Here is a 16591-nt window from a genome sequence, read left to right as displayed (position 1 = left end):
GATAACTGTTAGTCCCACTCCTTCATTAGCAACATGGACAGGAGATTGGGAGCACACTTGCTGGATTCAGCTCTCCACTGGATTCCAGAAATATTTGGGAGCACTGTTACTGTCTTTGGCAGGGTGGTCTAGATCAGTCTGCCACACTAACCCCAGACTCCCTGAAAGCCTGCTGACAAGAACAAGAGGAGGGAAAGCAGAAAACTTGCTGAAATGGCCATCAACAACTTGGAGAATAAGGACTCATTTTCCAGAGTGGCTGTTTCTATAGCTTGTGGCCTGATTTAAAATTTGGATCTTTATTTTAACAGTGCCACTGATGAAGGCCCTGTAGCCTTTTATTTCACTGAACCACAGACTAGTTCCACTTGGCAACTACACAAGACTTCAGACACTACAGTGAGGAGCACTGGACTGACAGACATACCTCACAGATTAGACAATGCTTTGTGGAGCTCAGGCTCAGCACTATTTCTGGAGGCTTGGCATAATCAGTTGCTGTCAAATATTAGACAAATGCAGGGATCTCTCACTTTCTGCAAGCATTTCCAAACAAGATATATGAAGAAACTGTCTAACTATTAGATTGTACCTTTTTATTAAAAAAAAAAAAGGAAGCATGAGCAAATTAAACCTTTTTCATGCAATTTCAGTGCTGTCTCTCTAGACAGCAAATTTTAATTGACATGGACCTGCTGCAGAGAGTCCAGAGAAAGGACACCAAGTTGATTAGAGGGGTGGAGTACCTCTCCTATGAGGAAAGGATGAGAGAATTGGGGTTGTACAGGCTGGAGAAGGAAAGGCTTGGGGTGATCTAATTGTGACCTTCCAGTACCTGAAGGGAGCCTACAAGAATGACAGAAAGGCACTATTTACAAGGGCATGTAGTGACAGGACAAGGGAAAATGGCTTCAAACTGAGAGTAGATTTAGATTAGGTATTAGGAAGAGGATCTTTACTGTGAGGGTGGTGAGGCACTAGAACAGGTTCCCCAGAGAAGTGGTGGATGCCCTTTCCCTGGAAGTGTTCAAGGCCAGGATGGAGCTCTGAGGAACCTGGTCCTGCAAAAGGTATTCCTGACCTTTGGGGAGGTTGGATCTAGCTTTAACGTCTCTTTTAACCCAAACCATTCTATGATTCTATGACAATTTATGGTCTTCCTTTATTTAGTTAAAACTATTTAAACCATTACAGCATAACTTCAGAATAGTTAAGTGAAGAGAGAAGTTGCCCATCAGGAATAGTAACTTTGCAAGATGAGTTAATGTAATTTCTTTCACTTCTAAAAACAGTTTCATCATTATTAGACAATAAAATCCTCCACAATTCTCATATTCAAGAGCTGAGCAGAAGTGCAAGAGAACTGGCACACTGCCTAAAGAGTCCTCTTTCTGTTAATAAGCAACTCTCCAGAAGTCAAGCATAACTTCAAGTTAAAGTAAACTCACAGCAATCATTTCTGAAGCATTTCAAGTAACAACAAGTCTAAGCCTTGCCCTACAGTTCATCATCTTGTTCTCCTGTTTCTCCCTACTTTTTTTTTTCAATGAAGACAGTTCTATAAATTACTTCCTCAGAAACTCATGAATGCATCAGGAGGAGCTGTCAAGTGCACAAACTGCTGCATGGGGACAGAAGCTGTTCTCTCCTTTCAACACTCACCCTTGTCAAAATTGCGACATACCAAAACAAGAGGAAGAAAGACTGCAGAGTGACTCTGAATTAGCACTTTTGCTCTCTTCCTGCTCACCTCTATTGCTTCCTCAAACGCTGACACAGACTTACCCCAGACAGGCTTCCCAGAACCAGTCTGACCAACTGCTTCACATATGAGAAAGAAGGGGCACAGTTGCTGTTCCTTATGTGGGCACTGCAGGCATCCAGAACAGTCCGTACAGACACACGGGCGTAAATGACATCTTCACACATGCCCAGGAGTATGCTGTTGAGATGGTCTCCAAGCTTGATAGGCTAGTGACAAACAAGAACAGGGGAGATGGGAGAATCAGTTTTAACAGTGGCTTGGGGAACACTCAGAAACAAAAGACACTCAACAATGTACATTAACTATTCATGAGACTTAGTGCCTACATTATCTGAGTGCCAGTTTTGAAAGTCACCATGTAGGAGGTGAAAAAAATAGTGGCTGTAGAACAGGAGAGAAGCATTCAGCCTCTGGATTCAACCCCTATGCTACAATGACCTGGCCTAAACAAGCTGCCTGATCTGTAAAGTCAGGACAACAAAGACTTTCCCAAACATTTAATGAATAAGTGAAAATAAAGCCAAAGGGAAAAGGTTCAGAGGAAGTTTTAATCCTTAAATTTGACCATTCTGCCACTCACAAGTATAAAATTCAGACCTCATCACAATAATTTTGTACAACCCTCTGTGCTTACTCTGCAGTTCCTCACCTCACCAATATTTTGCAGTGGACATGTTAGCATTCCCAAATTCAGTGTTATCACCAAACAGTACCAACAAAAAAGCAAGGAATAAAATAACCAAGGCACTGGTTAACAAAGCAGAGCCTCATAACTGCAGGACAACACCCATACAGGCTAAAAAAAAATAAATCTAGATGTCTTTCTGCTCCCCCCGCTCAGTGAATGCAGCACATTGTGCATGGAATATCCTTCCCCAGAGCATGCAGCAGCCAGTGATAACATTTGTTCTCAGGTGCCTCCGGCACTTGGGACCTGAGCTTTCTGATATGCAGCTCTCCCAAAGTGGGTGGTTACCCACAAAGTACAAAACAAACACTGTCAAGCTTTTTGCATCACAGAGCGCTTCAAACAATTGCAATCTTTCAATCTTCACTGTGTGAGCACTCTTAAGGTGAACCATAAAAAAGGCACTCTGGACCACCCCGATTTAATTAATATAGGCTTTTCCCATCTATCTGTTTATCACTTCTAACTAATAATAAAAATCATGTATGTGAATAAGATATGAATCTCACGTTCAGCCACACTCCCAGCAGAGAAGCAGCTCATTAATGAACACAGGCAGACACATACAGAAAACTTATTAAAAAAAGGGAAAATCTGCACATGCAAATTAATGCACTAAAGTAATGCCATACACAAGACTGTTCTTTTGCCAACACAAGCTCCACAGGACAGAGTCCCAACGTCCCAAAGGCAAATTCCTTCCAGGCATACCCTCACCACATTGTCTTTGGGGAAATACTGTTTTGTTAGCAGGTAGAGCATGACTTCCCACTACATTGCCACACTCTTGACACCAAAGAAAGAAACAAATTAAACAGGGACTAAAATTTATGCCTACATTCCTCTCAACACCTACCTTCTTTAAGTCACCTACTTTAAGGTACTCTCCTACTACTGTTGAATACTGCTCCTTTCATCTCCTACAAGACAGGAGAGCAAAGAAAGAGAAAAGCCCTAGTATCTAAGAAAACTCTAGGGATTTTGGGACAGGCACAGTAGGCATTATGAACAGGTACCCCTAAACAGAGCTTCAAAGTTTTTAACCTCACTTAGCTGCATTCAGGCAGCTACTTCCAAATAAGTACAACTGAGATCCCAACTACCACTGTGTTAAAGAAAATATTAGGAATTGAATGCCTGAAATGCTGAAGTCTTTCAAAATTTTCTTCCCTAGTCTGGTATATAACATCTACTAGTAGGAACAAACCTAAGTCTGAACCACAAACTGCTTCTCCCACAGCTACAAGTCCATCATGAAATGCTTTTTCAGAAGCATTTTATCTTAATTTCACTATTGTAGATATTTACTTCTTAAAGTTTAATTGGGGGCAGGGAAGGAGCACTGAGGAAGATAATGAATCACATTTATCTTTAGTCAGTTTTGGCAGGACAGTCTAAGAGTTCTGCTGGGTGTGTAAAATAACCACATTGAACAATAACACTCAGCTCTAAGCAGTCTGCAACTGTGTCTTCACTGACTGACAAATCAATAGCAGGAGTCTACTCCCTGTTCCAAACAATTCAAACCCTTTCTTGGCCACTATGAAAGGTAAGTATCTATATGTGCCAAATTCACAGAAGCTATGGCAGCATGTTTATTATGTGTAGAACAACCATGTTACTTCAATATTTATTTTTATATAGGCCTAAACCAAAACAAGTTCTTTTCTCCTTTGTCAGCAGCTTACACCACTGTCTTTCAGCCTGTGGCATTACAGGATAGACCAGCCCAGATGTATCTTCACGGAAACTAACACAAATGTGCCATCAGCACCTCCTCCCTGCAAGACAACACCACACTTGACAAGAAAAAGCTCCAAGTATGGGAAAGAAAACTTCTGTACTGTGCAGTGACTGGAACAGACTGCCCAGAGAAGCTGTGGAGTCTCCCTCACTGAACCATCTGGATGCAATCCTGTGCCATGTGCTCTGGGATGACCCTGCTTGGGCAGCGAGGTTGGACCCACTGTGGTCCTTTTCCAACCTGACCCATTGAGTGAAATCCTGGGGAAGGCATCTTACTCCTCAGTGTCTCAGCATGACACCCTGCCATGCAAACTCAAATGCAGAGTCAGTCAAACGACATCAAAGTCTGATGTTGCAATATTAAACAAAACCAAATCTAAACTTACCTGACTTTGAGGAACTTCATGGTCAGCTCCCCAAAACAGTGCCATACCAAGAGAATAGATATGGACCTGCCATAAGACACGAGATATCTGTCAACTCATTGAACAAGGCTGGAAATGCAAAGCAGACTTAAAGGAGAGCAATGAACTTAACATCCTTTTGCTTAGAAATACATTCCTAGCATTTAAGCTCAGCTGTCTTTCACATCCAACCTCTCCTTTACATGTGGTTCAGAGAAGCAAATCCTAGTGCTACAAAACATACAGCATCCAACCAGTGCCCCGTCTTCTCTGCTCAATTGGAAGCTTTAATCTCACACTGAAGCCAGAAACTCATGAAATCCATACAATCAGCCTAGTGTGGGGTAAAGACTGCATTGGTTGTGTCCAAGGATCCTTAAAAGCTGTGTCTGAAGGCAAGGCAGACCTTAGCACAACTCAAGCAGGGGGCGAGTCTAATGAGATCACAAAGATTGAGATCAAAGGAAAAAGAAGGAATGAGCAAAAGAACATAAACATTGAAAGCAGTACCTTAACCTATAACTGATATTTTAAGGTAAAAATACACGAACCATTATGCATATAATTAACAATTAATATATCTTCAACATAATACACCCATCAGTACAGGGAATAAAACCTTTAAATACTGCAGAATTAAGAGCACAAGCACATGCTGGCTCTGTAGGTGACTGTCAAAACAAAACAGGTGAGTGTAGAAAGAAAGCAAAGTTTTTCTAAACTGTGTAAGTAATACACATTAGTCATGGCTCTTCATACCATGTTATTGAGTAATATTGATGGTATTTAAAGCAACAAATATATTGAATAATTCTGAAAACAACGAACAACAATTACAAGGACAACAATAAATTAAAAGCTCACATAAGTCAGCCTCTTCACCAACTTAAAGCAAAACATCTTACTTAATTTCTAGATATATAAATCGACATAAATCTGAACAGATTAGGACAGCAGTCAGAAAAATACATCATAGGTTCTAAGTCAATACCACTGCCCTATGCAATCAGAAGCATTCTTTTTCAAATACTGAGAAAATTGCTCTCTATCTGGTTTATTATCCATTACTCAACTGAAAAGCTACAAAGTCTTCCTTACATATCAAGATATACCACAGCTACATAGAAAAAGGTGAATATGCTTTCATGACAATAATGAATGCAAAAAAACTTTTCAGATAAAGCCAACAAAAGACACAAAAGCAATCCAGAAAAAGCCCCAACCAAACAAAAACTAAGTTCCCCAACTCTCAGTCCCCCAGTAATGCAGGAACAGCAATTAAAAAGACTATTATAAAATTAGTTAATTCTAATTAGAGACACTGTCATAGTCCTAAGTCTGTCAGTGTTCAAGAAAAATTAGGACAATGGTCAGATACATTTCTGGGTTACCCTCTTTGGAATCTGGAGTTGGACTTGATGATCCTTGAGGACCCCTTTCAATTCAGGGTATTCCATCATTCTATGTTTCTGAGCTTCAACATACCCAAATATATTTCCAAAAATGAGATGTGCAATCAGACCTCCTAACCAAAACTTGCTACTCTACTAATCTATCTGAAAACAGCTTTCAAAAGAAAAACATTTATTCAAAAATTCTAATTAATTTTTGTACTATACTTAAAATATGTTCCACAATAAATAGATCAACGTGAATTAATTTCCCAAATCAAACTCCATTCTAATTTTGAATGGTTTGGTTATTCTATTTCCAATAAGTTTGCAGTTACCTCAGACATATTTTGGATTCAAACTGACTGTGTGTCTTGGAATCAAAGGGGTATTCATTTGTTGACTGTAATTTATGTTTAGTATATCTCCTTGAATACACTGTTAATTTGTATTAGCAAGTACAATCATAATTGAAAAGACAAAGGTAACCCTGTCACTGTCTGATACAAGGCCTTAAAAAAACAAGGTGTTTTTCTGCCTTCAGCAGCTTTTAGTAGAACAATCAAAAAGGAAAACACCAACGATTTCCAGTAAATGAATTCAGTGAACTACAGCCACTTGTGACAGAAGAAAAAAAAAACATTTAAACATGTCAAAAGTTACCACAGTCAGCAAAGCAAGATCTGTTTCTGTAATCTAAGAAACACAAAGTCAACATATTCCTTACAAAGAACCAGTGTACCACCTGATACAGAGTTTAATAGGAATGCAAAGGGAAGCAGTCAAAAAATGAGGGATGTACGTATAAGCTACTTATCAGCCTTACCAACTACAACTAATAAAGCCATAAAAGGACACCAGTTTTTGTACAAAACTGTTTCATGGGGCTTCCTTCTTCCACATAAGCAGCTAAGTGGATCATCTTCCATCCAGCAAGCAAGGTGATGCTGAGACCAGGGAAGAAATTCACGCAGCCCCAATCAGCAAGGATTAGTCAGCCCTGCACACGTACAGAGTGCCAGCGTTTGGTCATTGCCTATTGACACGCTCTGTGTTGGCATCTGTAGGCCACAGAGGTCCCGCTGAGTGCTTCCTTCCTAAAGATTAAGAAACATCACTTTTCATAGTAACAGTCCTCCACTTATTTCAAAAAAGAAAAAAAAGGAGCATATTGAATATTGGCACAGAACAAAGAATGCAATCAGCTCTGACCAAGTTCACGAGCTTGTCGCTTCAGAACTACTTTTTCTGCCATTTTAAAGGCCAGTTTTGTACATTAACTTCAGAGTTGGCACTAGAGGCAACGCTGCTGTCTTCAAAAGTGTTGTCCCTCTTGAAAGCAAACAAACAATTCCAACGGTATGACTACAGGATTTGGCAGCTGCATCCCACATAACTGAACCTGAGTCTTCATTGATGTCAATGTTATTTTTACTTCTCTATTAAAACTTTCAGCCTAGGTTTCTAATTGTTTATAGTTTTGCTATAGACAAAACTGTAACCAGATTTTATTATACCATTAATTTTAACAATATGCAGGGCAAGAAGGATGTCTAAAGGGCTTGGGAGTAACTGTGGATTTTCAGTAGGTGTTCAGTGATATAGCCCTGAAGAAAACTGACTGTATACAAAAAGCTGCTAAGACAAAATATTCAACACAGAAACACATGTTTTAATAGTCCTTGTGCACACAACAGCAATTGATGCCAATACCACTTTCCTCTGAAGTAAGAGCTGTTTCTTCCTGGAGGAACACTGCCAAATGTCATAATTGTTCCCAGATTACAACACTGTCTGTGGCTAGCTTCCCTCTAAGGATTATTGATCCAGGGAAGCCAAAGAGATAGAAATAGCTCAGCTTCCTTTTCACTCCCACAGCTAAATATCTTTGGCCAAGCCAAAGGAATGGTTTTCTGAGGAAAGTGTTACCATTCACAATGAATTCATGTCAAGAAGACAGCTGAGAAGATAATCATTTTGACTGTACTTGTCAGTGACCTGGAGGAGACCACATATACAAACCTTACCTGTCTGAACATTTACCCTTGTGAAAGAGTTAAAAAGGAGAAGTGGAAATTCTGTGCAGCCATTGCCGAATTATGTACGTGGCCAGGGCTTGTACAGACTCTTCCTCACAACTGCATACAACTATAATCACTATTCCACTTTAACCAGAAAAAAACAAAGTAGGAGGATCCCTTCCCCCACCAACAAAAGAAATTACATGAATCACAAACCATGGGGAGACAAAAAGGACAATTTAAAGCTATGAAGGGAATCAACAGCAAAACAGCAGCAATCCTAAAGCTATGAAGGGAATCAACAGCAATCCCTTTTGTGAAGGGATCAACAGCAAAACACCAGAGCTGTCTGCCAAGGAAGAGGCACTGTACCTTTTCAACATCTGACAGGGATGACAGCGAGTGGTTCTGCAGAACCTCTGGTGCTGTGAACGCTCGCAGATCTTGTTGGGACACATTTTCATCAGTAAATGACACACTGCCAGATGGAAGCAACAGGAGAGACCATGGAGAAATGATGAATCCCAGAGCAGTAGGATCAGCTGTAATTGAAAAGGGAAGAAAAAAAAAACAAAAGCCACCCTGAAAATGAAGCAATGTTGTTTGATGCCCTTGCTGGATGTTAGTTTATTATCAGCCTATGTACTATTAGTGGAATAGATTCATGCTTCCTTTTCCACCTGTGGTGTTTCATAACCACCACAACAACCTCAATTTTAATCACACTGGGGAGTAACACCTACCTTTTATGATTATTCTTCGCTATTATTCACACCAGCAAGCTCAGGAAGAGCCTGCTAAAATACTCACAATGCCCTGTCCTGAAGTTATTTCATTTCTCTTGCAGTTAACATATAAAATGTTCCCTTTGTGCAGTACACATGTCATTAAGGCTAATTCCTACAACAGGAAGGTAGTTTGCTCCTATCCTAACATAGCACTACAGCAGTAGCAATGCTTGGAAGAGAGTAGACCAAGTTAGTGGGAAAGGAAGATACTCATTAGAGTGGCTAATACAAGGGGACAAAACAAAAGTTTTGGGGCATGGAAGTCCTTTTCAGTCTAAAGTGAAAAAATATTACAAATACCTGAAAATTTCAAAACTGAAGCACTGAAATTGCAGAACCAAATTAACTAAGATATGCAATTTGCGAGCTAGGTTTTTGATGTCTGATGATACTGCTGTCAAACTAACTTAAAAAAAAAAGAGACCATTTCCTTAAGTCAAAATATTTTTTCTACACCTCAAACATGAATCAACTCAGTTTCACTGAAGGAGGCATAAGATAAAGTAAGTTAAGTAAAACTAATGTAAAACTAAGTAAACTAGAAGTTTACTTAAACTAAGTAAAACTAAAAGTTAACATTTATTTTTTCATAGGCAAAAAGGCAATAGCTCTGCCTTCTGTTACACAATATATCAAAGACCTGAGGAAACACACATTTGATTTGATTTCCCTCAACAACACAGTAAGCAAAACCAGCAGAATAATAATTTCCTCCATTAGCACCACTACTAACATTTTCCATTCTCCAGCTCAAGATATTCCTACAGTGCTGGTTCCTAGACTGATGAACTATCTTGTAATCTAGAATATTTCTAATCTCCTAGGAAATGTATTAAATTACTGCTTGCAGGTATCAGGTGTAAAAGGATCTCCTAAGTAAGTCCTTCAATTTTCTAACCCCACTCCCTCTGAAACAAACAGAACAAGTGCTGGTCGCTGTTGTGGCAGCAAGTTCAGATGTTAAAAAAAAGAAACATAAAGATGGACAGGCCATTCCTATCATATGTAACAAGAAAATGCCACATTATATAGCAAAGCTTCCAAAAACATTTTCAGGAAGCCTACCTTAGTTGGCCTTTGACTTTCAAAAATTATCCTGTGGGTAACTACTGGATTCTGCACCACTTCTGTGTGTATTCACCACTGATATAAAAATCCTAAAAAAACAACATCTTATAATATTTTAAGGTTTCCCCTTATGAGTCCCAACTCAGGAACCTTAAGAAATGTAGAGGCTTTAATCTTAATTTAACATTTTGTATAACAAATACTTGAAATACATAAAAACTCTTCATATTCTGAAACATACTAAGACAAAAAATTGATTTAGTTTTAAGAACAATTAAAGACTCCCAATTAGCCTGAAGTCTTCCCAATATTAATTTCAACAAACTTTAGAGCATTTGTCCCCTATAGATGTAGAGTCTGAATTTATTGATCCACCCCCACACAAGAATCTTCATGACCTCAAGCAAGGTAAAATGAATGTCATAAATAGTAAATTTAGAAAAAGGACTGATTTTGCCAGGCTCATTTTACTGACATTTTCTCAGCTTCTCCTTCAGTAGTTTATAACTAATGTAGCAGATCATAGTGGCTACCTCACAACTCTAGGGAATCTCATCTACTGTTATGAAGGATGAGGATAAAACAATTAATTCTCCAGTTTCTTCCTTAAGGCATGCATCATAAACCAAAATAACTATCAGCTCCAACCAGGTAGATATACCTAAGGAAATACTTTTTAGTAACACTAATGTGTTTGCACCATGAATAAAAAAGTAGCAAAGATGCAATGCATCAAACAGCCAGCAACTATAGGAAAACAAAAGAAACTATTTTCCAGTGATAATATTCATGTCATCTTCTGTTTAGGCTTTCAGAATAATTTACAAGAGCAGTAAGGGTAACATACTGCTGAAAATACTGAGGAAAATGACAAAAAAAAAAAAAAAAAAAAAAAAAAAGTGTTTCAACCCCCCTTTTTAAAGGCACTGGAATTCAGGATATGGCTCCTGGTCAATTTTCTATCCATTGGGCTTTCAACTGTGCTAGAGCTGCCAGCCTTCTGAGTTAACTCCAGAACTATGCAACTCGGTAACAAAACACTTGTGAGAGCACAGCATTTCAAGCAGTGCCAAGACAGAGATAAATAGCGTGGTCTTACTTAAAATGAGAGAATGAACTGGCTTAAAACACAATAAAAACAGAAATAATCTTCAGCTACAGAGCTGAAGATTGCCAAACAAACGAGAGAGGAAAAAAATCCTTTATGTGCTTTAACAGTATACAAATAGCCTAAGATAAAAAAGACCCACCACACTCTAAGAAACTTGAAGAGAAATATTTGAAATGTATCTATTTTACATTATTGATGGCAGGTAATTTTGAATTCCCAAGCTACAGTCAAGTCAGTCCTTCAGGATCTTTACCCCCCACTTCTCTCTTACGCCACAGCCATTAGCACAGAACACACAAAAATATACACAAGGTTTTCAACACATGTCTTTGTTTCCCTCCATAGCCCTCACTGAGACAAGTAATCTGAAAATTTGTATGCTTAGGCCAGGCTGGAGGCAGACAGACCACTGAATTCCCTGCAGCCTGGCCAGGATTATGCCAGCACACGGGACCACTTCTGCTGGAAATCCTCTCCTCCTCGGGCTGGTGCAGCGTGTCCCTGCATGCCCGCTGTGCAGGGCAGGCAGCACTGCAGCGTCTCTGCTCCCTTTCCCTTTGGCACAAAGGGATATAGGAGAGCTCTGATGGGATACTGAACCCCTTGGAAAACTGAAATGTACTCTTTCCTGAGGATATTGGAGCAAGAAACAGAGTGAACAATTAGTTTCCGAGACCAGTTTCTGTTCCTGAGCTGCCCCACAATCAAACACCACACTACACTTCACTGTCGTGCTGGCTACATCCAGCAGAGCTCTGCAAAGAGTGCAAGTAGTCACTGAGCCTCTTTGGTGCGAGTAGGGTGGGTGGAGGAAGGGATGAGGAATAGAAACTAAAAAAAATTTAAAACCCCAATAAAATTACAAAATCCCAACCTCTCTCCTTCTCAGCAACCAAAAGATCAAACGTCACCAGATGATGAAAAAAGAAAACTCATTCCCCAACAGTTACTGGCAAAGGGAAAAAGTAATCATTTATCGCCTGCCAACAAGGACAAGCTAGGAAATGAGGATTTGGGTTTTTACCCCTTCCTATTGCATTTTTCCTCTTGTCAACCAAACCAATCCATTTCATGCTTCATCCCAGCTAGGTCTGTGATTATTTTGGACTCACCACTCATCCCCACCAACACATTTCACACTTTGCCTTCCTTCTTTTCATTACACTTACTCAAGAAAAGCAACTACAGTAGTTTGACTGTCAACAAGACTTACAGGTCCCTGAAAACCATAATCTTCCTTCTTTACATCCACTTTCAGACAATATAACTTTTCTTTACATAAATCATTTCCCATATGCAAATTTGCAAGACATTCAACTTGCAAAGACTTTCTTTGCTCAACCTGTCTTTTTAATATCAGACACTTTCCCCCTTCCTTTAGATACATGTCTCCAAACTTAAGGTCCAAACATTTTCAGAATCCTCAACGCACACTTTAGAACAGGAGTGGCCTAAGTGACATATGAAGGCTTTCCCACTTTCCAGTTTAGATAAATTTTTTCCAGTTAAACCTAGCAAATTAGAGGGACGCCTGTTTTATAATTCTCAGCAGCAGCGAGCACAGCATTCTCCTTATGCTTATACACTCACATTTGAGATTACTTCAAAGACTTGTTTCTTTGACCTCATGGAGTTCTGAGTGCAAGATACAGCATGTCTGAAACAGCTGATACACCCTTTCAACAACAAAATAGTTATTGCAGATAATTAAACAGATGTAAGAGAAGGGCAGGTCTGGTATCGGCCTTTTCAAATCTCCAGATTAATCTCAACATCACCAGTGCAACTGATGTCAGATCTGCAACTGAGTCCTAGATTGCCTTTCTTCTTCATTTAACAGCTTATAACGTGCTGACAAGACAGCTACCAGAGCTGGTCTTCTAAACTTGGTGATTAGCAACTGGGCACTTCAATCTAAGCTTTCATTTTTTATAATGATAGAAATAAATGTGTGAAGCATTTTTAAGGAGTTCAACATCTGTGAGAACTCTAAATACAAAGAGGGATAAGAACATGCACATTTCTGCATCTGTTGCTGAATAAGGCGTGATGTGATATGCAATTAACCATGAAGACAATGGATTTTCATCCTGTGCTTGTTTTATTCAGTGCTTTGATGGATGAGAAGATAGACTCACTAAAAGACATGCACAACTTCTATATATTGAGAAGTCCTCAAATCTGTAACAGAGGCTTGTTCTGGACATTTTTTCTAATTTCCAGAAACTAGCTTAAGTAAGAAATTAATTGAAGAACAGGACTGAGTGATAGCAAGATTCCCAACTTGAAACAAACTACCAAAACTCTACCAGGATCACATATATAAATAATTACTTGGGCTGGTAATTCCTTTAAGTGTCTGTGGTTCTTGGGCTGGCCTAGGGAGGCTTCCAACAGATGGCAATTCAAGAGTTGGCTATTTCCACAGCCTTTTTTATCCCCCTCATTTCAAAACAGCTGGTGCACAGACCGTTGAACAATATGCCTAATTCAATATTTTTTGAAGAAAAAATTTACAAAACACTCAGTAAAGCTTATATTTTGTTACAGAACAGCATGTTCAGGGTCTCCAGGACTCTGAACAGGGAGGAAGAACACTTTTGAGAGCTGGTCAAAGCTGTCATCTTGCAGAAGCTAAAAGCTTGCCCTATCTCCTTTAGCCCAGAAGTGATCAGTCAGTTCTGAAGAATTTTGGAAACTCACCCTCTGCCATAGAATAGCTCTTCCACACCAAATGCATGGAAGAAATGGGCTTGAAATTTGACCAAGGAAAACAAGATTTCTTTAGAATCCCGTTTGCTACAAGTCCTCCACAAATAAAGAGCAAAACCGAGTCAGACAAGCCTAGAGGAGCCTCCACATTTTCTATTCCTGCATGTCAACACCACCTTCATAAGCCAGCATAGAAACTGATATTCAAGATGACAAAAAAAGTTTCTAGATTGCTTCCTGAGTGAAGACAACCTTCATTAAAGACTGTCTGGTTATCCAACTCTTGCTGGGAGGAATCAGATTATCTTTATCAACCTTAGCTACACAGAAAAGCTCTTTCATTTGAGTGTCTCTTGAAGTGCTTTTTACCAAAGGCTATATCCCAGGTTAATTAATAGCATGCAACTGAAAATAGTTTGCTGAACCAGCAGAAAAACAACTCAATAAAACAGCTTCATCTCCAAAAAAGAGACAGATTCTTCTGGCACTGATTTTATCTGAATTTGTGTTTTGGTCTTCATGGATAGGAAGTAAGATCAGAAGCTTCTGCCATCTTAGCCACCTTGGCTGGCAAACATTGCCCTGCCTTAAAAACACATATCAGAAGTCCTGGGGCAGATTTCTGTTTTGTGCTCTCATCTTTCAGTACTTGTTCTTCTGAAGGAGGGCTGGCTGTGTTCTCGTTGTCGATGCTTGCATGCAGTCTCCATAGAGTTATGTAACTTTTCTGCACTGCTCTCAGGACAAGAAAGGGTGAGCTCTTATTTTTCAGTGGAGACTCCTTTCTAGAAAAAAATTTAGACCTAGGATAAAGGTTTAAGTGGAAAATTAGTGGTGAAACCACTACTATGTGCTCATACAACTATGATTTTGCAGGTGGATTAGAAGATGGAGCTCCATGTGTCAATTCCTGTAAAGTTTACAAGTGTAAACCTCTAATCATTCAAGATCCTCCTTAAGTCAAGGTCTTAACAATCTGCCCTCTTAAAAGAAATAATTCTCCTGACTGTCTCCAAAAGACAACAAAGTGTGAAAGAGAGGAAAGCAGATGCCAGCTTTCCTTTTCTTGAGGAAAGAATATGAGAAGCAGCAGGACAGGTCAAACTGCAACAATAAACTCAGCATTCCTAATAGGGAAAGCTCTTGACTACACATGGGCTGCGAGAACACTGGTAAAGGGAAGAAGGTAAATTTGAATGAGATGTCAAAACTACCTACAATTCACCTGGCAAAAAACATGTTGGAGAAGTTGTTAAAATTAATACTTTTAAAAAGTATTAAAGCTAAGTCAAGTGTGATCAGAAATTGGGCAGCACGTAGCAGTTTCTGCCTACATCTGCCTTCTCTGGAGCCTGTGAAGTATCCAACAGAGATCACTCTCAGAGGCTGTGCAAGACATAAGACAGAGCCAGTGTCTGACTCAATAGATTGTCTAAACCAAATTTTGAAAAAAACAGCCCAAAACAACCTAAATGTTGACTCTTAATAGAATTCTAAATCAAATACTTGCAAAAACCACAAAATATTTTGCCCCAAATAACAAAGATTTGCCCCTTGCATAGTAATGTGGCAAAACAATGACAATTTTCAAAGTGTGAGCCTTTGACTGATCATTAATAAAACTGAATAAGCTTACATATGCATGTTTAGATATAAGGGGATGACCCCCCCCCCCCATAAAGGTGCTGAAATACTAGGATGCATCATGGGAGCATATACTTCATCTGAGAACAAGTTAAAGATGTTACTGAAGTTCAATATATGGGTTAAGCATAAATTGAGATTAAAAAAAGCAACAAAGGGAGGGAAGGGCCTTAAGGATTTGCAGATTTTAAAGAAAAGAAAGGAAAACATAAGGAAGGGGAAAAGTTCCATATTCAGACCTAGTGCTAAAACGTGCATTATTAGCAGTATTGCAAATGCTGAGCTTGGAGCTTACTGAGGTGGGAGGGGGGAGAGAGAACAAATTCTTCTACTCCTTTGAAGTACAAGTCAACACCACATTCCTTCAGTAGCTATGTAGGTGCTGCCACTTGTATTTTGGGGAATCATGCCTAGCCCTCTGGTGAAGTTTTCTGGTTTTCACCTTTGAGACAAAATCTCTTCACAGAGCACACTGGTCACGACTGCACATTACTGTATCCATTCCATGTCCCCTTCATACCAAAGTGTATTTATTTATCACTTATTTATCACTTTATTTATCACTTTTTTTTCCCCATGTTTCCATCTCACTTCAATGGGTCTAAAATAATAGAAGTTATCACCACAAGAAATGGGATGTGCCACAGGTTCTGGCAGAACATGAAGTGAAGGCTGAAAGCAACCTTTGGGCTGTGGTAAAGAGAGGGACTTACCCAGAGACAATCTAGGAGCAAGGTATTGTTTAGAGTCTATTGTTTAGGAAGGACAAGGCAGTTTACTTATATGGCACATTAATATAACCAAGATGTTTCCAGTTAGACTGTATTTATCAGTCTTAAAAAATGCTTACCTTTTCTGAATAGTTCTTGAAGGCTCTCTGCACTTTGATTCAAAATAGCCCATATTTCCTCTTCTTGCAATGGTCCCCCCCGAACCTCCAGAGCCTCTGCTAGTGACACATGCATGTTACCTGGGAAATAAACAGACTGATGTAAGACTAAGTAACACCTTTTCTTCTCCATGCCTGCAGTATTCAAGTAGTAATAACCCATGTTCAACCCTCAGTCACAAATATTCTCCAGCACTAGCAGAACCCATCAAATATAAATGGTACAAAATGTTCCCTATGGCGATAAAGAATTTTGAGCATCTGACTCAGGCTAAGAAAATAATGATCCATATTAATATCATAGGCTCTACATCCATAAATTCAACAAGCTGGCACTAATCCACATGATATGGGCAAGAGCTTG

At 39.3% G+C, this 16591-nt stretch overlaps 1 protein-coding gene across 4 annotated transcripts in view; it reads right to left on the bottom strand.

Moving 5' to 3' along the window:
* The window catches only part of PTPN13 (protein tyrosine phosphatase non-receptor type 13), an 85476-nt gene extending 69173 nt beyond the window's left edge, over nt 1-16303 (bottom strand). For all 4 annotated transcript variants that reach the window (XM_053976166.1, XM_053976167.1, XM_053976169.1 and 1 more), the window contains exons 1-4: nt 16189-16303; nt 8388-8557; nt 4586-4651; nt 1786-1971 (exon numbers count right to left, since the gene is read on the bottom strand). In XM_053976166.1, coding sequence (XP_053832141.1) covers nt 1786-1971; nt 4586-4651; nt 8388-8557; nt 16189-16303 — 537 coding nt within the window. The remainder of the gene's footprint in view (nt 1-1785; nt 1972-4585; nt 4652-8387; nt 8558-16188) is intronic.
* Nucleotides 16304-16591: the final 288 nt, after the last annotated feature.

Source organism: Vidua macroura, chromosome 4 (genome assembly GCF_024509145.1).
Source record: "Vidua macroura isolate BioBank_ID:100142 chromosome 4, ASM2450914v1, whole genome shotgun sequence".
Taxonomy (NCBI): Eukaryota; Metazoa; Chordata; class Aves; order Passeriformes; family Viduidae; genus Vidua; species Vidua macroura.
This window is presented reverse-complemented; position numbering and strand designations above follow the sequence as displayed.